The sequence below is a fragment of the Arvicola amphibius genome, chromosome 6 (assembly GCF_903992535.2).
Source record: "Arvicola amphibius chromosome 6, mArvAmp1.2, whole genome shotgun sequence".
NCBI classification, from domain to species: domain Eukaryota; kingdom Metazoa; phylum Chordata; class Mammalia; order Rodentia; family Cricetidae; genus Arvicola; species Arvicola amphibius.
This window is the reverse complement of record NC_052052.2, coordinates 15,705,541-15,730,217: the sequence shown is the minus strand read 5'-3', so window position 1 is coordinate 15,730,217 and position 24,677 is coordinate 15,705,541. Positions and strand designations below refer to the sequence as shown.

The 24,677-nt window shown below is 43.8% G+C and overlaps 1 protein-coding gene across 2 annotated transcripts in view; it reads right to left on the bottom strand.

Moving 5' to 3' along the window:
* The window catches only part of Zbtb40 (zinc finger and BTB domain containing 40), a 70,549-nt gene that overhangs the window by 35,656 nt on the left and 10,216 nt on the right, over positions 1-24,677 (bottom strand). For both annotated transcript variants that reach the window (XM_038333869.1, XM_038333870.1), the window contains exons 2-3: positions 2,972-3,719; positions 2,326-2,459 (exon numbers count right to left, since the gene is read on the bottom strand). In XM_038333869.1, coding sequence (XP_038189797.1) covers positions 2,326-2,459; positions 2,972-3,656 — 819 coding nt within the window. In that variant the 5' untranslated portion in view covers positions 3,657-3,719. The remainder of the gene's footprint in view (positions 1-2,325; positions 2,460-2,971; positions 3,720-24,677) is intronic.

Here is a 24,677-nt window from a genome sequence, read left to right as displayed (position 1 = left end):
CTCACTTGCCCTACTGAAAACAGAAAAGGGCAGCTAAGAAACAGCATGACAGCCATCTGGCAGCTTCCTGTCAGGAGATTCCTAACGTGTTTACACATATGGGTCACTTTCGCACCGGTAGAATCAGGATAATTTGTGTGCAGCTCTCTAATGTCAGAATAGGAGCTGAGGGTGTACTTGGCAGTAGAAGACACGCAAGGTAGGCCCTGTGCTCTAGCCTCAAGACCAAAGTCAGAATCCTTGTGTTTTCCATCTGGCTACAACTCTTATGTGCTCTGTGCCTTTACCAGGCTATTTCACCTCTTTGAATTTTCAACCATAAAACAGGACCAAAAGATAGACCCATTGTTTCTATGAGGATTGAATGAGATAAATTATGTATCAAGTTTAGCATAGTGTTACTAAAAAATGTCTACTGTTGTGTTTTTAATGTCAGAAAGGGCCAGTGTATTCCTCATGTGATGCCATTTGCTGTGTGTTTCTATTAAACACTTTTTGCACATGTTTTGAGTGTCTGTTGTCTACCTCTCTGATTTGGGGTTATCTGACACTACCTTGTGGCATATTTAACTAGGTAAAGGTGTGTTACATTTGTTTATGTGTGGCATATTACTTTAACTATGTAAAGGTGTGTTACATTTGTTTATGTTGTGGCATATTACTTTAACTATGTAAAGGTGTGTTACATTTGTTTATGTTGTGGCATATTACTTTAACTAGGTAAAGGTGTGTTACATTTGTTTATGTTGTGGCATATTTAACTAGGTAAAGGTGTGTTACATTTGTTTATGTGTGGCATATTACTTTAACTAGGTAAAGATGTGTTACATTTGTTTATGTTGTGGCATATTACTTTAACTAGGTAAAGGTGTGTTACATTTGTTTATGTGTGGCATATTACTTTAACTAGGTAAAGGTGTGTTACATTTGTTTATGTGTGGCATATTTAACTAGGTAAAGGTGTGTTACATTTGTTTATGTTATGGCATATTACTTTAACTAGGTAAAGGTGTGTTACATTTGTTTATGTTGTGGCATATTACTTTAACTAGGTAAAGGTGTGTTACATTTGTTTATGTTGTGGCATATTACTTTAACTAGGTAAAGGTGTGTTACATTTGTTTATGTTGTGGCATATTACTTTAACTAGGTAAAGGTGTGTTACATTTGTTTATGTTGTGGCATATTACTTTAACTAGGTAAAGGTGTGTTACATTTGTTTGTGTGGCATATTACTTTAACTAGGTAAAGGTGTGTTACATTTGTTTATGTGTGGCATATTACTTTAACTAGGTAAAGGTGTGTTACATTTGTTTATGTGTGGCATATTACTTTAACTAGGTAAAGGTGTGTTACATATGTTTATGTGTGGCATATTACTTTAACTAGGTAAAGGTGTGTTACATTTGTTTATGTTGTGGCATATTTAACTAGGTAAAGGTGTGTTGCGTTTGTTTATACTGTATTTGTTTAATTATGTAAAGATGTGTTGTGTTTCACCTTGCCTGCCTAAGACATCTAATTGGTCTAATAAACAGCTGAATGGCCAATAGCGAGGCAGAAGAGGAATAGGCAGGGCTGAGTAAGTAAGAGGAGGAATCCAGGCTCAGGCAAAAAGAACGAGGAGAATGGGAGGGGGAGGCACAATGCAGCCAGGCCAGACAGAAAAAAGAAGCAGGAAAGTAAGATGGAAGAAGGAAAGAGAGGGGTGGGAGGGCATACCTTGACAGTTACAGTTCTTACCCATGATAAACCCCAACACACACAAAAAATTAAAAAAGAAAAGAGAGAGGGAAAGGGGAAGAGAGGGGGACAGAAGGGAGTAAAAAAGAAAGGTAAAAAGCCCTGAGGTAAAACATAAAGAGAAAAAGGCTAAATTAAGTTAAAAGAGCTAGCAAGAAACAAGTCTAAGCTAAGGCTGAGCATACATAACTACTAAGTCTCTGTGCCGTGATTTGGGAGTTGGTTGGTGGCTCAAAAGAAAGCTTGGTACAAGGCACCATGGTGCACACCTGAAATCCCAGCACTTAGAGGCTGAAGCAGGAGGATATTCAAGGCCAGTCTGGGTTACAGAGCAATTCTCAAAAACAAACAAAAAACTGATTTAAAAATTGAATTCTCATGGTGATCAAAATACAACTTCCTTTTGGAAGTATATTGCTTAGCGGTCTTTCAAGACCTTTCTTTGGAAAGGGAGGGAGGTTATTTCATTAGGGAAAGTGAAACCCTAGAAGTTTTGCATTTTTCTATTTCTGCCCTGTGAGGGACATTGACTTGGATTTCTGAGATGTTGAATCCAGACAAATGATGCTCAGAGGCACCTACCTCCTTCTGAGGGCCTTTAATCTCTGAGCATCCTTCCAGTCTTTTCAGTGTGTCCTGGGTGGGCAAGACTGCATTTGAGAAGACACTTTCCTGTTCTAGCAGGAAATTCAGCTGCTCCTGCTTCCTCTCACACTCTGAAGGAAGAGCAGAATGAAACAAAACAAGGCTTTATAATTTGAAACGACAAAAAAGCAGTTTCAGTTGATAAGAACTGTCAATCCCAGACTGCCCCACCTAGCACATGAATAAGCAGGATGTCAGCATTTTGAGGCTTTTTCTCCACACATCATGTCTAGTTGCGGTCTTGGGAAGCCCTGGGAAGCAGCAGGACACTACTGTCTTAGTATTGCAAACACTCAGTGAAAACAAAATTTGCAGGGCATGATGATACATACCTGTAATCCCGGCACTTGGGAGGCAGAGGCAGGAGGATTGCCACGAGTTAAAGGCCAACTTGGTCTTACATGGTGAGTTCCAAGCTAGCTGGAGCTCCATTGAGGGACTTTGTCTCAAAATAACAAACAACCACAAAACAAAGAATTTCAAAAAGTAAAAACCATCAAATACTGTAATTGGCATTAGAAGTATGGACTTCAATTAAATATAAATTTTAATGAAATGAAATACAAAATCAAACGATTGTTACCTGCTTGTGTGTTGGCTTCCTCTGTTTGACTTGGGAGCTGTCCAATAGAAGGGGAACAAATTTCAGCTGTGTGAGGAGTCACCCCTGTGATCTCTGTAGCCATCTGAACAACGGGAGGATCTGAATTTATCTCTTGGGCAGCCACATGAGTTACTTCCTGGGTCTTGGCTTTCTCAGGGCCTGCTGGTATGGTAGAAACTTCCAGGGATGAAGAGGGCTCCCCAGGACCTTCAGAAGAAATGACTTCTACTTGAGGCTTCTCTGAGTCCTTGCCACCTGCCTCTGAAGACAGCACTGAGATATCCCTTACCACCTGCCCCTGGACAGAGCAGTTTACAAGGTTGGTCAGAAGATTTTTACAACCAACAGCCACGTCAAACATCTGCAAGCTATCTGCTAAGGAGATGATCTTGGAGAAGTTGTGCTTGCCCACGGGGAGCTTGCCAGTGTATGTCATTTCTAGCAAGAGGGCAAACTCCTCGGGGCTCACCACTGATGCGTCGATGGAAATGGCATCTGTGTTATCCAGCAAGGTTTTAAACAGGAGGCTGGCCGCTGCCAGGACGAGCTTATGGGCCCGGAAGTAGATGTTGCCAATGGAAATAGTGCAATCACAGAACCGCTGCTCCTTGCACAGAGCGTAAAGCTGCAGTAGCAGCTGCTGGCTGTAGTTGGGGAGATCCATGGTGTCTCTCCAGCCTCAACTCCTTCCTCTCTCCCTCCAGACTCCACCTAGAGAGGATTAACCCTAGAGAGACGCACAAAGAACTATGTCAAACACACAGACATTCAGGGAAGATGTAGTGGACAAATTCACTCACAAGCCAAAGGGCACTCACTTGTTCAACAGGGAGGATCTGGGCACCAAGACTCCTGAGTTAGCAATAATTATAGTAATAATCCTATGTGATTAGTTAGAGGCGGGGACCTTGCTTAGTGCCGTGCATGCATGTTCTCACTTGCTCCTCATGGTGACTCTAGAAGTCATCTTTCCTTCCCCATTCCAGAGAGTAGCACAGGGAAAACCAGCTATGGAAGGGCCTGTCATCACTACAGGCTGATCTGGAAGCTGTAATTGCTCTGCTATATGCCACTCCTGCCCCCTAAAAGTGCTGGCAAGCAGGATGGACAGACATATAGACAAAGACGGAAATACAATGTTCCAATACTCATGCTGTCATAGCACTGGGCAGGGATCATCACCCTCCCCTTGTACACATGTGTCATCCAGTTCATGCTTGTAGATGGAGGCTGCTTGTTTGTTCCCAGCCACCCAGACCCGAAATAATCACACAGAAACTGTATCATTACAACAATGTGGCCTACTGGCTCATGCTTTGTATTGGCTAGCTCTTATATCTTACATTAACCCATTTCTATTCATCTGTGTGTTGCCACATGGTTGTGGTCCACGGATAAGGTTCCGTCCGGCATATGGCATCTCTCTCCTGTGGTGGCTACATGGCTTCTCTTTGATTCCACCTACTCTCTCCTCCTCTATCTGCTTGGAACTCCCACCTTGCCCTATTCTGTCCAGCAATAGACCCAAATCAGATTCTTTATTAAGCAATGGTATTCACAGCATACAGAGGGGAATCCCACATCACATGCTGACTCACTGGCCAGGCTTCCCTGTTTTCTTTCTAGGCATTCCTTATCACTTCTCCAGTTCAAGCCTCCTCTCAACTTCTGGTATACACTTCCAACATCTGGTGTACCAGCTTCCCGGTATTCCTTCTCAATGTCTCCAACCGGAAACCTAAAAGCTTTCTATGTCTATGTCTCCAAAGCTCCCTGTCATCTTCCCCACTTTCCAGAAAAACTATCCTAACTGCTCACACCAAAACCCTATAATGGGGCTAGAGAGATGGCTCAATAGTTAAGAGCACTGGCTATTCTTCTAGAAGACCCAGGTTCGATTTCCAGCACCTATGTGGCAGCTCACAACTGTCTGTAACACCAGTTTCAGGGGATCTGGTGCTTTCTTTTGGCCTCCAAGGTTACCAGGCATTCACGTGGTACACAGACATACATGCAGACCAAATACTAATACACATATACAATAAAACAAACAAAAGAAAATCTATAGTTAACTACAGATGCCTGTGTATCTTCATACACTAGATCTAATCCTTGAAAACCCCACTTGCCCTACCTGCAATATATGGAAATCCCAGCACCTCTCATTCCTTCATGGCCAGCCTAAGATACCATTTCCATCTATCAAAATTTCTACAATAATCTCATAGCTGATCTCCACACCTCTGCCTTCCCCACCTTCTATTCAACCGCCAGAGTGATCTATATAACACACAGCCAGAACCTGGCATTTCTTTGCACAGATGCCTTAAATGGCTTCAGTGTCAGATCAAAGTCAAGGTTCTTATAATGAACTTTACCCACCCTTCAGAATCCAGCTGTCACTGGCTGTCTAACCTCCTCTACATTCTGCTCCTCCGCCCTCAGCTCTAAGTGCACTGCCTTCCTTGCTGACCTAGGAGCACATGTGTACACACGCGATATATGTATATTCATGTGTGTGAATGTGGACATCAGCTTCCTTGGCCCATGAGTTTCCAGGTATTCTACTGTCTCCACCTTCTATCTCCCCATAGAAGTAGTTGGAGTATAGATGCACTACACATTCAAGTTTTATGTAAGTTCTGGAGATTTAAACTCAGGTCCTCATGTGTGTGACAAGCACATTTACACACCGAGCCATCTTCCCAGCTCCTTGACCTGCATCTTAAAAGACGAGGAAGTCAGAAGGGTTGATGCTAAGCTAGTGTGTGCAGGGCAGGTTGTAGAAGGCACACAGGTAAGAAAGCATCCTCTTGGTCAGGAGGAACACTGGTGTGGAGGAGGTTATAAAAAGATCAGGTGCAGAATATAAAGTGGGGACTGGGAGAGTCAGGAGACGGGTCTGGAGAAGCACAGTATCATGAATAGGCCACTTGGAAGAACTTGGTTTTCTCTTAAAGGCAAAGAAAAACCCTGAAGGAATTTGTAGTAGAAAGTAACATGACCAAAGATGTACTTTAAATATGTTATTTCAGTAGTACCTCTTCTTTTTTTGTGGGGGTGGGGAGGTTTGAAACAGGATTTCTGAATAGCCCTACCTGCCCTGGAACTTGCTTGGTAGACTAGGCTGACCTCAAACTCACATTCATCTACCTGCCTCTGCCTCCCAAGAGCTGGGATCAAAGGTGTGCGCCACCATGCCTGGCATCAGTAGTGTATCTATAGAATTTAAAGAAGATAATTTTGAAGGCATATTCTATTATTAAAGGAGATCCAAACAAACCAATGAGGATCTATTGGGGATTGCAGACCCTCAGACCCTGAATTTTCTATGATCCCTACCTAGCCTGCCGGATTAAACAACTTGTTTTCCTGTGCTTGCAGCTGCTCTGAGCATGAGACCCTCGTGAGTTCCTGATGGCAGGGGAGTGGTTTCTGGTGGGCTTACAGATGGAAAATCCTGAGAGCTAGGGCAAGGCCATTAGCCAATGAAGAGCCCTATATAAGCTGCCCTGGAACACAATAAAATTGGCATTCTTGGTATTCTTATTTCAAGGATGACCCATGTCTCTGTCTGTGTGTGTTTCAATCTCCAGCCCCTTGACTGACTCGTGAACTGTCGTGTGGTAGACAGGTGGTACAGTACCAGAGGTGGAGGCAGAAAACAGGAGAGTCCAAGTGATTTAGGAACTGAAGAGCACAAAGAAAGAGAGAAACACACCTCAGGGCCCTAGTGTGGTAAGGATGGTCCGGGTTACCTGTCTCTGAAGGAGTGAGGACACAGCTCAGGTTTGGGTTTGTGGCTTCTACAGTGAAGGTAAAATTGTAGCACCTCCAGAAGGTAAGAGAAGAGTAGAGAAACCTCTGTTTATAAGAAGAGAGAGAAACTGTACTTGTCTTTGTTAAACAGTCAAGGCTGAGTCTCTTTTCACCCACCACTAGTTTTTTTTCCTGATACCTGAAATGAACATACAAAAGCTGAAACATATTTGGAGTTCAGGCTCCACTGTGCATGTGAACGGCTTATAAGGCACCACGATCCTCACAATAATCAAAAAGCTGAATGATAGAAAAGCCTTGATTAGAGAAGAGACCACTGTCTCCCTAAGACAGGGGCCAGGCAGACACAGAAGATCACCGGGATCAGAGGCCCAGTGCCAATGTCTCTCTCCAAGAGACATTGGGTCAGGAAAACCTGTTCCCTGACTGATGAACTGGTGAAGGCCGAGAACCCAGGGCATCCTGCAAACATTCCCAAGTTCTCCCTCAGGGTGACTTATACACCCACTTGTACTTCAGTCCCAGAGGCACGACGCCATCACCTGGCCTCCACAGGCACCAGATATAAACAAGGCACATAAACAGATGCAAGCAAAATACTTGGAACACAGAGTAAATCTTTTTTTAAAAAAGTTACAAAGTAATTTCCAAGAAATGTAGACTTTGTTTCAGTACCTCAACAGTGGCTGTTATTTGTTAATTCATACAACTGTTTCAGTTTCTTCAGAGATGATGGCCAGCCATGAGAGCATTTAGCCCTATCATCTGAGTACAGGCTATCTTAACATCTGTGTTCTAAACATGGCTGTCTGTGGTGGCACATGGCAACAATCCCAAGCAGTGAGAAGACAGGGGATCACCCAAGTCTACATATCAATTCCAGGCCGGCCAGGGCTGCACAAAAGCCACAGGAGAAAATCCTTTTGTGTTTCTAAATGCACGAACAGTCCCCAGGGCTGAGTGACAGCAGCAGCATGAACAGCATGGGAATTTGCATCCATCTCATGGTACTTAGAGCAAAAGAAAAAAGTTGCAGAAATTTAAAAAATTTTAAGCATTGCCTATGTGATCTTGTGGCCAAGCTATTTAATATTTTTATTAATAAGAAGAAATAATAATGTAATAAGTTGATGAATAAACAGTGGAGCAGATCAATACAGGATCTCTTTTATAAAAGAGTAACAAAGATTTTTATTTAATATTTATGTTATTTGTATGGGTGTTTTGCCTGTATACGTAATTACATCACATGTCTGCAGTGCCCATGGCAGCCAGAAGAGAGTGTTGAATCCTCTGGACCTAGAGTTACAGGTGGTTGTGACCCACCATGTGGGTGATGGGAATTGAACCCAGGTCCTTTGGAAGAGCAGTCAGTATTACATAGTGAGCACACAGATACTAGCAATGTCATAAACTTAGAACAATAAAGGGAGGATGGAGGTAGTTATGGCCAAGAACGATCAAGGACAGGCAAGGGCTACTCAATGTATAAGCTGACAATATTAAAAATTACCATTCCTGTTAGTTTTAGGTTTTTTTTTAAATTTCAAAATAGACCTTTGGCAAAACAGCACACTGAGGTGATATAAAGTCATCTTTTCTACTACTACAGACATACAGAAGTGCCGGATAAAACCCATAAAAAATGCTTTTAAAATACATAGTCAAGTTTAAAAAATATTCCCCAGGCACCTGAAAATGAAAGAGACATCAAAATCAAAGCTAGAATAGTAAATGGGAGTTGAGACCAGGGGCCCCGTGGAGTATTCAAGCTCGTGTACAGGCCCTGAACTTGAAGGACGCTGCAGTAACACAGGCAAAAGACATGGCTTCCAGCAGGCAGAAGACAAGGAGTGAGAACTGAGGCCCTGTATGAAGCCTAGGGCCCAGGCCCATTCCCCGTGCTAAAGCAGTGCAGAGCACCAGGAAGCAGACAGCAGCAGCCAGTCTCCTAGACCTGACGCAGAGAACCACACACAGGCCCGTGCCACACAGACACAGCAAGCTTTCTGTGTCTTATAGGAAACCCAATCTGAGAAATTACTGCAAAAACTTGTCTCTGGTATGCATCAGAAGATGCTGGGTAACTTTCATAATCCAAAGCAAAGAGACTCCCACAGAGAGTCAGAAAAACCCCCCAAAGGATGCTCACCACCACAAATCACATGAGGAAAGCCAGGTGAGAAAGGCAACTGTAGGCAGGGTCAGAAGAAAGTTTCAGAGGGACCTTTGAAGTGAGGGTAAGAAAAGACTTCTTAAATAGTGCCCTAAAAGAAACAGGAGGCTCATATTTTCAGTGTATAGATATCAACAGAGTGCTCTACAAAGATTCACAAATGGGAGATAACATCCACAAAGTTTAAAGGAATCAAAGAATTTGTAACTAGAAAATGTAACAAATTCCTCTAATCTTAGAGAAAAAAAAAGAAATCTGCAGAGGAAGGGCAAGCAAAGTAGCTCACAGGTAGTGATGATGTTGTTACAAAATAATGACTCATTTTGTTTATTAACTCATTTTATTTTCATAACACCCAAGAAGACAGACACTGACACTTTCCTTTCTTCGTGGCAGACACTAACATTATCCTCTTTACTGATGAGAAGACTAAAGCCCAGAGAAGTTGCTCAATTTCTTCAAGGTCAAACAGAAAAACCCCTAGCAGAACCTGGGTTTAGGCTGTCACGGGGGTTGGGGATGGTATGTAATTCATACAGCTGTTCTGGGAAGTTGATCTGGTAAAGAGTTCAGGAGACAGGCAACACACATCTGCCTTGCAGACTGGGAAACATTCTCCTGTGCATACACACAGGCCCATTAGGAAACAGCACTCACTGAGCACTGTCTGGTAGTAGAGAGATGGAGAGCATTTGAAATGTCCAAGCCTGAGAGAATAGAAAGGGAAGCTGTACACCACAGAAGACAGGCCACCAGACAATACCCAGGAGTGATTAAAAAAAGCCAAACCAGCAGGATGAGACATAGCAGGCAGTACCATGAACACAGGCTACAAACATGTCAAAGGACATTATGTATCAGTCAAGATCACACACACACACAGAGCACACATGCACTGGGGGTGGGGGTACGTAGGAACTAGTCACAGAAATCCACTCACTGCCCATCAGATTAGACAGAGCTGAAGAGAAAGGTACTCACTTGAAGAGAAGTCGGAGACAACTGCTCACGGCAGACAGTAGAATTAAAAAGACAGAAAACAGGAAAGGGAAGCTAAGACTGTAGAAGACAGAATTCCAAACCTGACAGGCATCTGGTGGGCATTCTAGATGGAGACATGCTGAGGACACGTAGGAAAATATACCATTTCTGAGAATTTTCTACAATTAAAGAAAGGGCTGGGAAGACGGCTCAGTGCATTCCAGTGCATGCTGTGCAAACATAGGGACCTGAGTTTGAATGCCCGGCATTCATGTAAAAGTTAGGCATGACCATGTGTGCCTATGATGCCAGTGCTGAGAGGTGGGGAGTGGGCAGAGACAGGCAAATTCTGTTACCCTAGCCCATATGGCAAGCTCCAGATTCAATGAGACCCTGTTTCAAGGGAATAAGTCATTGAGTGATAGAGCAGGATGCCTACAACACTCCTTGGCTTCTGCCGCACTTCTAAGAACATGCGTGGACATGAGCAACCTCTCAAAACAAACAAATAAATAAGTGACAGATAGGCATAGGCCTTTGGAATAAAATTACAAAATATTAACACAGAAAAAGAATTTAAGGAAACAAAAAAGTATCATGAGAATGGCAGACACATTACTGACTTCTCAATCATGGTAATGGTGTCGAAAGAAATGGAGAAGCTGTGTTCTCATGTCCACAAATAGGCCTATAAACCAAGCATGCACAAAACAACGAAGTGCCATTTGAGATGAGCCTCAAAGTGTGACAATCGGTGACAGATTGCTGTGAGGGAAAATAAGCAGAGAAGAGATAGGTAAGAGAAAGAGTAGCAATAAAGAAAGCACAAAGCTCCCAGCTCAGCTAAATAAGAAACGCTGGAAGTACTGAGAACTGGAACCTCTTCAGTTGGTGAAAATAGAAAATAACTATTTGAGAAACCGCACACTTTATACTGATGGAGAGACCTGTCTATACAACGTCATGGACACATTTTAAAGAAACTGCCAGAGAAAGCAGACACAAAAGAGCACCTGACTAGATGGTCCTGCATACAAGACGCAAATGCAAGCCAAGCTGATCTTACGATAAAATCAGGTGGTGGCATCAGGAAGCCATTGCTGGGCACAGAAAAAGACAGAATGAGAAACATGGGGAAACTCTGGCAGAATGGAGATGCTCTCCATCCTTTTTTTGGGTAGGGAGCAGTGGCAATTCCTACTGTTTTCTCTTTTTAGAGTTCTAGGTATAGAAGTCAGGGCCTTACAATGCTAGATAAACAAGTACTCTACCATTAATTATCCCCACCCCACGCTATGAGTTGGGTTTTACAATCAAATCTGCTAAATTTCATCAAATACAGGCTGGGCACGGTGGTGTATGCTTTTAATCCCAGCACTCAGGATGCAGAGGCAGGTGGATCTTTGTGAGTTCACAGTCAGCCTGGTCTACAAATCAAATTCCAGATCAGTCAGGGCCACATAGTGAGATCCTGTCTGTCTCAACCCGGTCCCACCCCCACCCCCAATTTTTTTCAAACACAGAATACTTAAGATCACTAATGGTGACCAACGATGGTGCACACCTGCAATCCCAGCTACTTGGAGGGTTGAACTTCGGAGGGCTGAAACAGAACTTTGAGCTCAAAACCAGTCTGGACAACACAGTGAGACCAAGCAAGACAAACTGCTGATGCTGAGGGGAGTGGTCTCAGACACCAACTCTGGGAATTAAAGATCAGCAACATGGAAGCTAAGAAAAGCGAGACTAGACTCATTTTCTATGAGTCAGAAGATGCCTCAAATAACGTTGGCCTGTTAACATACATGGTGACATGTAGAACATAAGGAAATAAAAGCTAAGACTAGGCAAAGCTCAGCGGTAGGGTAGTCTCTTTCCTGGCATGCATGAGACCCTTGGTCTGATCCCTTAACAGTGGCTACAAAGAAAGGAATTTACAAACCAGAGGTATAAGAAAGGATAAGAAAACATGACTAATTCAGTAGGGAAAGTGAAAATGAAGGCAAGGGAAGTACACTAAAGAGAAACTAATTAAGATGGAAGCAATAAATCCAAGAGTATTGTCACAACAAATGAACAGGTGACAATTTTGTTAAGAAGTAGGGATCCTCTGCTTGAACTTTTAAAAAGCTATATTGTGTATTGGCATGCTGTGTGTGTTTGCACTTAAAATAGTACCGTGTGTATACCATTTTGCACTTAAAATAGTCGTGTGTGTGTCTACACTTAAAATAGTGCAAGCATTAATGAATTAGCTATTTTTACTACCAAGGGAGGCTATGAAATCTCTAAACAGTTTTTAAACTAACCTCCTGACTTAAGTATCTGTCTTTAAAGAAACAAACTATACAGCCTTTGCAGACCACTTTGGGAAAATGGGCTACAAAAATCCCAGAGCTCTGGCTAAGCTACACAATGAGAAACAAATTACACAACCTATACAACCGTTGCAGAACACTTTTTCCGCTATGTTACTAAGTAAATGAATGCAATGAGACATGCAGATGTGACCTGGAGGCGGGAGCAACAGAAAGTTCAAGAGGCTAAGCTACACCCGCCACAGCTTCCAACATGCTTTTCTGCTTCAGCCTAACTCCATTTGCAGGAAGTCCCACTGAGAGAGAATAGAATAGAACACTCACTACAGTGTGGTTTGGGAGGTAAAGAAACTTCCAGCTGATCACTGAGTGCTGAAATCTCTAAATCTTGAAGATTGACACAAGAGCAATGTAAAGTATGTTACAAAGCACTTGCAGAAATTGCTAGGCTGGGGAAATTGTCAAAGGTCCCATGGGGAAAACGTTTAAGCAACAAGAAAGAACTCCAGAAAGAAGGATGCCTCTCAAAGGAACACTATTAAAGCCTCAAGAAAAGGCTATACTGACTCAGAATAAAGACGCCAGACAGAAGAAACTTAATTGGCTGAACCAAGTGCTGTATAATGACCCAAACACAAATGGGAATTCAACACAAAGTAGAAAACTAGGCCAGCTTTCTAAAAGGGGCATAAAGAATATTTATTTAAATTTCTATCCTGACTCCTTCCAAAGAAGATTTGGAAGTCTCGGGTTCCTTACGTTCCACAGAACACAAACCGGACAAGACAAGTGGGGCAAAGTCACGTTTGGAGGGAAGGTGACATCTCTCTAAGGAACGTGGAAGGAAATAACGCCGAAGATTCCAATGTTCACATACACTGCAAAATTGAAACAGTTCTGCCCTCCACAGCGGCAGGCAAGTGAAGGAAGGCCTCTGCAGCATTACCAGAGAGCAGAGCACCTGACCTCCCACCTCAGGGCGGCAGTCCACACACCACCACCTATTTGGCACACCCTAGGTGCTGTGTGGGAGCCAAGACCATGGTCCACAGGGAGCACGTGGTCCACCCAGCAGCAGCAAAACTGAAACAGAACTCTCAAACTGGCTCAGTCTGTAAGAGACCAGTGAGACGAAGGGAAGGAGAGAATGGATGGGCTGGCCTCCACTGAGCAGCAAGAAACGGTAAAAGGGTGGAGCTGTAATTGCCACTTAAGTATGACCTCAACAGGTGAGGGCAAAGGTTAGGCGTGCTAGCCAGAGGAGACACTTGGGCCCATTTCTTTCTTTCTTTCTTTCTTTCTTTTTTGGGGGGGCCCATTTCTTGAAGGGATCCATGGCACTGTACAGGCACAGGTGACAGAGGTCTCCAATGCAGCATGTAATGCATGTAACAGCAGCGCAGTGGATGTGGCCAAATACAGAGCAGAGGAAAGGGCACCTGAGTTCTGCAGGCAAAGCCTCCAAAATAGGAAGAGTAAAACTGAGTCAGAGCCGTAGGAGAGGACAGGTGGATCCAGCAGGGGGACCAGCAGCAAGGACAGATGACCTGATATCCCACCCACATTGTCTAGCAGGCACCAGCTGCAGGTGCCCAAAGGCTGTATTTCTACTGCAGGAGGGAAAAGCTATTCGAACTCTTGGTTAAGGATCGCCAGTTTGGATCCCCTACTAATTCCACCTCTTGCTTTATTGTCTCTAGTGATATTTCCCGACTCCTCTGCAATCTTGCCTTCTGTCTCATTGCCTGGGCTCTGTGGTAGCCAGAGAGCTGGGGGACCTTGGAGAGTCCTTTCAGTTACTTTCGCAGTGCAGGAGTTCATTACTTCATCTGTCACGTACTCCTGTCACATGACCAGATGACCTTAGTCCAATCTCCTCCTTTTCAAGGGAGGAAACTGAGGTCCTGAGAGGCTGAGCTGCTCTCTGATCCTAGTCTGCCTTAACCCTGTGGCTATTTAGTATCTCACAAACAACCAGAGCCAGGTGAAATAGCTGGCACTCTCAACATAATTAGAGCAAAGATCACACACTCAGAGACAAGAAATGGGGGATTGCTCCACACGAGAAGATGATTTAAAATGTAAGGTATCTGAGGAATCAGCCGAGTTAAAAGAGAAGCCCTGGCAATTATTTCTGAGAATGTGAGGAGGATTGGTGAGGTTAGAAAAGGGTAACTGTAGCTTTCAGCAGGCCTGGATTTCTCAAGTTCAAAAGCAGCTGTCATTTGGTATCTTCTCTAACACTGAATGCCTGATAGGCAGAGCTGCAGTGTAAGGAATTCAGATTTCCCTGTGCTACTCTGGGGTTCACGGTTCTGTCTCTCACGTGGAGTTGTTGTTTCTAATGTTACCATCACCGTTGGCATCATTCTGCCCCAAACGTAGAGCAACACCTAGATGGGGCAGCGGTCTTTTGTAAAGGTCACTGGGAATTCCAAGCAGCCAGAACAGCTTCAGAGAACTCCAGCATGGGAGGGTCTAAGGGCCAGCCCAGGCACAGCACTTACCTTAAGGGACTTTGGAGGCTATCTCCTGAGCAAGAAGATGCATAGATCCATAGCTTGTTTATGTACTAGGATTTACAGCTCACAATCCCATCTACCCTTGTGTACAGATGCAAACCAAAGCACCAAGATATTAAATTAAATACCCTGTGAAAGGACCAAAGAGCTAATAAATTAGGGCTAAGTCCTGAATTAAGTTGGGGCCTCAACACGCAAGCCATGGTTATGTGGTCTACAATGCACAGCCACGCTGGTTGCTAAGACTTAGCTGTCCACCCCCTCTGCAGGCAATTTTCCCACGAACTGAGCTGTCAACTACTGGTTACCTAACGGAAGCATCTCCAGTCTCTCCTCCAGGAGACTGGTCAGGGAATCAACCAGATCTACCACACAGCAGCTCCGGAGATCTTGTATTTCTCTTCCCTTTCATTCTCCATCTATCCCTCTGTTGAGGTTCTAGGGATGGAACTAAGGGCTTTCTAGGTGCTAACTGAGCAAATGCCGTACCACTGAGCAACAGTCCCAGCACTTGGTTTCTTAACTCAGTTTCTTGCCATACAACCCAGGCTGGCCTCTCCACTGTCACTCTATCTGGTGACCAGTTTTTTTAAAAACTGCCAAATCATGCCTCCAGTCAATGTTAACGACATCCTGATCTTTCTTTTTCATAGTCTACCAATTTATATGAGGCTGTCACTTTTCAAAGAATCACTAATAGCCACCATAATGATGCGCCACACTGCATTTCTAAGCACTTCTTAAGCTCTTTCATACTACCAACCCAGTAAGCATTCAACTGCGCTCACAACAAGGCCTTGACAGTGAAGACGTTAAGTAACCGCCCAAGGGCACAAGCAGTCAATACAGGCAGTGAATGTGTCTGACTTGAAACTCAAGTCCTCTCATCCACCAGAGCAACTTCTCAGACTTCTGTACCCAAGAATCACACGGGGATCTTGTCAAAGGAAATTCTGGCCCAGAAGTTCTAGTGTGAAGCCCGAGATTCTACACTTCTAATAGCTCAGGATGACACAGATACTATGGAAAAGCCAAGCACTGTCTGCAGCGGCTTTACTTCAAGTCACATCCATTCATATCTAATTATTTTCAAATATGTTAAAGCAACAGCTCATGTCTATAAGTTACAAGTCATTCACACGTCCCTCCCTTTTGCACTGGCTCTAGTCAAAACAAGAACAGCTACAACACTCTTGTATCTCTGGGAATAATCTACAGAATACAGAGAATTCTATAGCCAGGCCAGCTTTGAGCAAACAGCTCCATAGCATCTTAGCACTATCCCAAGTGCCTCTGGTCTGCATTCCAACATCCTGGTCTTCCAAGATCCTCTCACTTCCCTGGCTGCTGCCAATCTAACTTGACCTAACGAGATTCATTTTCAGGGTGAGCTATTCCTTACTTAAGCAGTCACTGGGACCTGGTCAGGCCTCTGAAGAGTCATCGATGGCACACACAAGCCATAAATATATGCAGAACTGAGCACAGTGAACAGATCTTGGCTCATGCCACTATACATGACCTACTGTGGCATTTCTTCTCTAAACACAATGCATCTGTCTTCCTCCACACAACTCAGCAGCCTGCTAAGATCCTGAAAGCTGCCTGTAATGGCATTCAAGACCACTATTCTCTTTTGTGGAGTCAAAAATTAAAATTCAATATTGCATGCTGCCTTGGAATTTAGCAATACTGGGAGGCTTTCAAAAAACCTAGCCCCAGTTCCTTTCCCCGCTCAGCTCTAGGTCACTCAGCAGAACAATTTTCCTATCAGAGACCACGTGCAGCTCCTAGTTGTCTCTCAGTAGTGGGTTTCAGCTCCCCCAGAGTAGCTGGAGAAGCCGGTCACATCTTCTGAATACTACAAAAGCTGCCTCCCACATGCACTCTGTGCATGGGCTCCTGCACACTGCACATTGTTCACACCCTCCAACTGTCAGATTTTCTGTGCAGGGCTATCCCCAGACTCCTAGGACAGGAACTCCTTCTCATCAAGGGGGTAGGCAGGAGGAAATTAAAACATCGTTTTCAGCCAGTCCACTAGACCTGCCCTCTTCCATATCCTTGACTCTCAAACACCAATGCCAGGAACACTAATGTCTTGTGTATCTAAGCATTTTCCACCTCCTGTTTAATTCTCCTAACATCCCCATCAGATAGAAAGGTTACAATCTCTATTTTATAGTAGAGGAAATTGGTATCCAACAAGGGAACTTGGCCAAGACTGCACAGGAGTCATTAATGTTAGGCACAGCTCAAATGCAGATCTGCCTGGCTCCTTATCCTTAAAATATTATTTATTATTAGAGAGTGAGAAGATGTCACAGCATATATGTGGAAGTCAGAGGACAACCCTGTGGAGTCAGTTCTTTCCTTTTAGCTGTATGTGATATCCTAGATAACTGTCACTGCCTAGAGTAACCCGAGGAAGGGGGTGTCAGCTGGGGCACTGCCCAGATCAGACTGGCCTATGAGCATTTCTGTGGGAAATTGTCTTGATTGTTAATTGATGTAGGAGAGCCTGGCCCACTGTGGGCAGCAGCTTTCCCCAGGCAGTTGATCCTGGGCTATGTACAAGGAGGCTAGCTAAGCATGAACCTGTATGGAAGCCAGCAAGCAGTTCTCCTCCTCCATGGTTTCTGTTTACAAATTCCTGCACTGGAAAACTCAAGTTTTCAAGTTCCTCCACTGTTTTCTCTCAATGACAGACCGTAAGCTGAAATGAACCCTCTCCTCCTTAGCTGCTTTTGGTCAGTGTGTTTTATGACAGCAACAGAAAGGGAACTAGAACATATGGTGGATGGGATGAAGCCCAAGTCACCAGACTTATACAGTCAGGGTTTTTCTCCACTAAGCTATCCTCTCAGCCCCTGGCTCCCTGTTCTCACTTAAAGCCTCAGTTTATCTGGTTGCCAGGGCTTCTGGGCTCCCCAAGCCTCTCCCAGGAGAGATGAAATGCTCGCTGGCCTGATGAGAGCGCCTCCATTTGAGGAGCCTTACTGCACTTTGCTAGAGACTGAGTGACGCTATGTATCTAGGAAAGTGCTCCTGGCATAGGCCAGCTAGCTGGCTGCCAAGAAACTTCCCCAGAGGGCTTGAACTTAATTTACCAAAAGGTCTGACTTGGCTATCAGCCTTACAGATACATAAACTAACCTTGCAAAGTCTCACAGTTGGCTGGACTTAAGAAACATAAATAACTCAATATAAATCAGAGAATCGATTCATAATGTGAGCTATGCCTATTCTTTGCAGTTATCTGCAAAAAGATGCAAGTAGCTAGAGCAGAAAACATCAGAAAGCCCTTTACAAATCACAGAAGAGAACAACAAGAAGTTGGCTATATGGAACTGACATTTAGAGAAAATCCTGCAAATCACTTGGTCATTAAAGTAAATACTGGGCTCCAAATTCAGCAGGCAAGTTTTGGGATCAAAGTACAATGCCAAAAGACAGTGTCTTGTTCTTCCCGCCACTGATGTCCCATACTCTTCTGCAGCCCAGTCTCTCCCATGACAGGTGCACACAGGACTCTGTTGAGCACTGGCCATGAGCTAAAGTTTTGATGGCTCCATCAGAACGCAAGGAGGATCCTCACTGACTCTGGCCAAGGCCTTGATTTGCTCTGAGCATCTATCTGTAACAGATCAGATCTCTCCCTCTTCCAAGTTGCCTAAGCTCAAGGAAGCTCACTTCAAACTCATCTTCATACTGTTCCCTTTCAGGTTGCCAACCACACACTGGCTGCAACGGACTCGCCCCTCATCCCCTCTCTGCTCTCCTCACCTCACTCCTCCCTGGCTTTCTCCACATGCCTCACTCACTTACTACTCAGCCCACCTTCTTATCATTCATCACCAGATTAAAACTAGGGAATGAATGCATCAATGTATACCACCATGAAACGATCTTTATAAGAAGGTGATGAAAGCTGGGTGTGATGGTGCCTCACCACACAAAGGTGGAAGGATAGTGAATCGGATCTCAGCAAGGACTACCAGCAGAATACCATCAAAAACCAAGAAATGAAAATCAGAAAACTGTGCAATTAGATACACACATATCTAGAGACTACATAATTCAACCATATTCATTCATGGGTGAAGAGACTGACAGAAATTGAGTGGCCTGACCAAGTCATTCATGTACCTACGTAATGCTAGGGCCAGAATCAGGATCCTGGCTTCTGGATCTTATGTTTGAATTTGGGTCAAAACTAAAACACCCAACTTCTAGCTAAACAACAGAGGCCCTCAGCAGGGAGGGCTCTGTGTCATGGCATTGGACGTGATACACAGCATATTTTTTACTCCTTCTCTGACTGTGATTAAAATATCAACCACTGACACTAGAAGGATGGCTGTCCACTCTCTCCATTCATTTTGTATTCAATTTAGTACTCAAAGTTCTAGCTAGAGCAATAAGACAACAAAAGGAGATCAAGGGTATACAAACTGGAAAGGAAGAAGTCAGACTTTCACTATCTGCAGATGACAGGATAGAATATATAAGTGACCTGGAAACTTCTACCAGGGAACTCCTCCACAAGCATGACCCCAGCTAAAAATCTAAGCAATAGTGGAGAGGGTGCCTTAACTGCCCTTCCCCTGTAATCAGATCCATGACTACCTTAATTGTCATCACAGAACCTTCATCCAGTAACTGATGGAAACAGATGCAGAGATCCACAGCTAAGCATTGGGCCGAACTCCTCAGTTGTAGAGAGGGAGAAGCAATAATATGAGCAAAGGGGTCAAGACCATAATGGAGAAACCCACAGCTGACCCAAGCTAGTGGGAGCTCACTGACTCCAGACTGACAGCTAGGGAACCTGCACAGGACCAAACTAGGCCCTCTGAATGTAGGGGACAGTTGTGTTGCTTGGGCGGTTTTGTGGGGCCACTGGCAGTGGAACCATTATTTATTCCTAGTGCATAAACTGGCTTTTTAGAGTCCATTCCCTATGGAGGGATAGCTTGCTGAGCCTAGATACAAGGGGAAGGGCCTGGTCCTGTCCCAAGTGATGGGATAGACTTTGTTGACTGACTAGCCATGGGCCTCGCCCTCTCTGAGGAGTGGTTGGAGGTGGGGTGGGCAGAAGGTGGGGGGAGTGGGAAGAAGGGAGGGAGAGGGAACTGGGACTGGTATGTAAAATAAGATTGTTTTAAGAAAATTAAGAACATTAATACAACTTGAAGGCAATTAAATCAGAAAAAATTTCAATGGTAATATTTGAGAAGTAGTTTTATGACATAGGACTCACTGTTAAACTTCCTTGGAAAACTCCACGACCCAGGTAAGCACCTTTAATTACTGAACGTTAGCATCTTAACAGTGCTGTCGACACTAAATATTCAATAAGTGTTGAAAAGAGTGCGTATATGTGTCTCATGTAGCCCTCAAACCTGCTAAGTGCGTATATGTGTCTCATGTAGTCCTCAAACCTGCTAAGTAGCAAAGGCTGACCTTGAACGTCTGTCTCTTGCTCCTCTACCTTCCAGAGCTGGGGTTTTAGGTGATGGACCACCCCAGCTTAGATGGTCACATTATAAAAATGCCAGCATGTTAATGCAAAAGAGGGAACAATGAGTGAGCACTCACATGATGCTGGGGAAGTACATATTGGTGGAGCCTACCTGCTCATCTAGAATAAGAAAAATGCCCTTTGACAGGATAGGAATATTTGGGGATGGAGAACGATGTATTTACTTGTGCCACTACTTGACTGTTTTACCAAAATAAATTTACATATCAGGTACATAATAACAAAATGTGTAATCCCTGATAGAAAAAAAATTAGATTCATTCTAGAATTCTGACAATGCAGAGAAAGAAAGTGAAATGGTCACCCGCACTGTATTGAAAGCAATAGAATTAATGGTAAAACAACAAAACCACACACACACACACACACACACACAAAATAAAAACTTTAAAAACTTAAAATACAAGATATTTTTAAGTAAATACAGTATAGAGCCACATTATGCAGCCATTCAAACAGGCTGTTGGCTGGGGTATATTTCATCAGAAGTATGCTTGCTTGACTAGCAGGTATAAGAGCCTAGGCTCCACATTCAGCACTGGACAAAGTTCTCTATGATACCAAAGGACAAGTAACCGGAGACAAGAAAGAACCCAGCTATCATGTCATCTTAGCTTTTCAGAGCACGGTGGCACACACCTATGTTCTGTGCAACTGTGGAGTGGGGACGGGAGGATCAGGAGTTTAAGGCAGCCGAGGCTGCACAGGATCACACAGACCAAACAACAACTCCTCTATATCAAAGGACACTATCGTGAAAGTAAAAGGGTAACTCATAGAACAGCAACACATCACATAGAAATCGTCGATCTGAAAAGGACGGCATAGAAGAATTAGCTTTCACAACAACAAAAGACCAATAAGCCAACCAAAAGTGAGCAAAGGACTGAACAGGCGTGTTCGTTAGGCTGACCAAACAGCCAATGAGCACCAGGCTGCAAGGGAGCAGACAAGGAGAGCAAACACAAGTGCTGCTGACATGCAGCAGGGCTGAAAACCGACAGAGTGCAGGCGGGCATGTAGATGGTGCAGCCGCCCTGGGGGAACAATTTGGAAGTTCCTCAAAAAGCTAAACACACTCACCTGATGTGTGATGCACACCTATAATCTGCCACTCAGTGGGGCTCAAGCACATAGACTTTGTCTCAAGACAAAAAGTAAAACTCTAAATGGCCCAGCAGCTCCATTGTTGGTAAACACACGAGAGAACTAAAGGCAAACATCCACACAGAAACTTCTGCAATGGTAAGGACTGGAACATGAAACACAGCAGGCAGTGCCAACAACCTAATGCAAACGCATCAGCACAGCACACATCTACAAGGTGGAATAACATTCAGCCATAGAAAGCAGTGCATGCTTACCACATGCTACACACTGTACGAGAATGTCCACAGAAGGAAAACTCCTAAGAACTGCAAAAGGGTGAGTGGTTACCACAGACTGCAGGGAGGAAATGAAGTCTGAAGTAATGGTTACAAATATTTAACCACACAATTTAAACTGAATTACATCTAAATAAATCAGATCTAATAAATTACATTTAAGTAAATTTCCTGGAAAAAAATTAGACACTTTAAGAGTTTTTAGTAGTGTGAGGGAAATGCTGCTGCTTCTCCAACACAGTTCACTCACTAAACATTTACACTCTGCTATGTAGCAAGCATAGGAAACAAGACACTGTCAGAGGGGAATTTGCTTAAATCTAGGGTGGGGTTTAAGGCCACATTATGTAGGGAAAGAAAAGTCACAAATTCCTTACACTGCCCAAGATGCCCAACTGCATCTTTTTCTGGGGGAAGGAGTTCTCTCTCCCCAGGTGTGGCTTAGTAGTCAAACCAAACTACAGTGTGGTGTGAATTCCAATTGAAAAACAAAACGACGTTACAAATCATGGAATCTATGTAGCTGCTTTCTCGCCCAAACAGGACTACTGAAAGGCTGGGTGAGCACAGCACATGCAGTACATACTCAATCACTCAAACAGCTGCCAACACCAGCATCAGCACCACTTCCTCAGATCCTCAAGGAAACAGAGGAGAAAAGGGGGCTGGAGAGATGGCTCAGTGCTTAAGAGCACATCTGTCCTTCCAGAAGACGGTGCCTCACAACCTCCTGAGACTACACTTCCAGGGGATCTGATGCTGCTGGCCTCCATGAACACCTGCACAAATATACACTAACCTACACATATGCACACAATTAAAAACAAATGTCTAAAAACTATTTAAAATTTTAAAAAGAAAATTAAGGATCACTGGGAAGGCTGGTTTCCACAACTCCAAGCTGGGAGCATGCCTCTAACAACCAACCAAGGCAACTAATTGCTTTTCCCAGATTCTCTCAATTCCTAATGAAACTCTTCTTGAGGCGTTCTACAAAATACAACGATGCAAAAACATCAAAATAGCATAGCAAACTGCTTATACCCTCTTATCGTCTGACTAATTCATAGAAACAAGCGGTTCTGCACGCCTATTACAACAGAAGGAGGCTCTGCAGGACTTAGGTGCCTTTCTGGGCACGCTGCTCTGATCCAGTTCATCCAAGATTACTCTTCACAGACTCCACTGCAAAATCCCCTGAGCAGCACAGCCGCCTAATGAGCAACTGGGGATTGTGACTGCATTATACTTAATGCCAACTTTTCCATCTTGCAGTCAAGAGTCTCAACAAGCAATCACTGCTTTAATGCTTTCAAATCCAGCCTCTTAGGTGTACAAAAGACCCTTGGCTTTGCCACTGATAGGCCTTTTGCTCTGACATGAAAACCTGAACGACTTACAAGTTCTCATAACTTGATTATCTGAATACATCTTTCTTCGGTGCATCTGGACTACACATTGAACCCAAAGCAAAACTCTAAAACTCCAAATCCCCATCTAATGTACAAATGAAAGCGCTCTGGCAGGGGCCCAGCAGCCCACTAAGTGCTGTGATTCTAGAGGCTGTGGGCTCACCAGTAAAGGTCTGGAGTGTGCCCTCTAGACATAGCGGTTCAGGGGTGAACACCAGCTTGGCCCTTTAATGAGCTAAGATTTGAGACAGATTGATTATTCTTGGGAACTCAGTTTCCTCCTTGGTAAAACAGGGATGACTTTAGGGCTTGCCTCATGAGATGTTGCAAACTGATACAAACCAGCAGCTCCAGCAGCCTCGAAGACACTCGTCAGAGTGAGCTGGTATTGCCCAGTGAAGGCCACTGTTTCAATGAAAGAAACATAGAAGTTCCCCTGCTGAAATGCTTGTTTTTATTACTGAGTGTCATCATTTTTAAGTTCTATTTTTGTCTTTGATACATGTGTCAGATATTGTATAATGGCTTTGGAGAGCAAAGACGAGACAGTCCCACTGTGCATCTCCCACAGCTGTTTGGGATGAAAGCCAGCTAGGGAAGGGAGAAAGTGGGTAGTGTGAGGCCTCTCTTAGGAGCACCAGGCTATGATCTGAGGAATTTCTCAGGTGACCCTGGCTCAGTTCTCAAATTGCATAGCTGAGTTTTTAGCTTGCAGTTCCTTGGTGGTGGAAGTCTAGGAAGACCCTTCCTGCTTTCTATATTACACATGCAGCTGATCTCACTGTAATTGGTCCAGGACATCCTGTGGATACCTCCCATTCCTCACTGATAGGTCAACTGGAGCTGGATTAAACCCAGGGTATAAATACTTACCCCAGCCCTAAGTTCGTATTAAATTCACAATAATAAATAGCTGCTCCTTGGTACCCATGCGTATTGATTCTAGTCCCCCAGAGTTATCAAAGCCTTTGGATGCCCAATGACCACAGAACATTGTGCAGAACTCCCAATTACCCCTGCACATCCTTCTGTAAGCTTGTGTCTCTTAAAAATGTAAATGCTATGTAAACAAACTGTACATGTTCTGAACAGATGTATTCTTCCCCAAATATTTTTTTCTTTTTACTGATTTTTATTGAGCTCTACATTTTTCTCTGTTCCCCTCCCTGCCTCTCCCCTCTCCTCTACCCCTTCCCCAAGGTCCGCATTCTCCCAATTTACTCAGGAGATCTTGTCTTTTTCTACTTCCCATGTAGATTAGATCTATGTATGTTTCTCTTAGAGTCCTCTGGGATTGTGATTTGTAGGCTGGTTTTCTTTGCTTTATGTTTAAAAACCACTTATGAGTGAGGACATGTGATAATTGTCTTTCTGGGTCTGGGTTACCTCACTCAGCTCCATCCATTTGCCTGCAAATTTCAAGATGTCGTTATTTTTTTCTACTGTGTAGTACTCCATTATGTAAATGTACCACCTTTTTCCTTATCCATTCTTTGGTTGAGGGGCATTTAGGTTGTTTCCAGGTTCTGGCTATGACAAACAAAGCTGCTATGAACATAGTTGAGC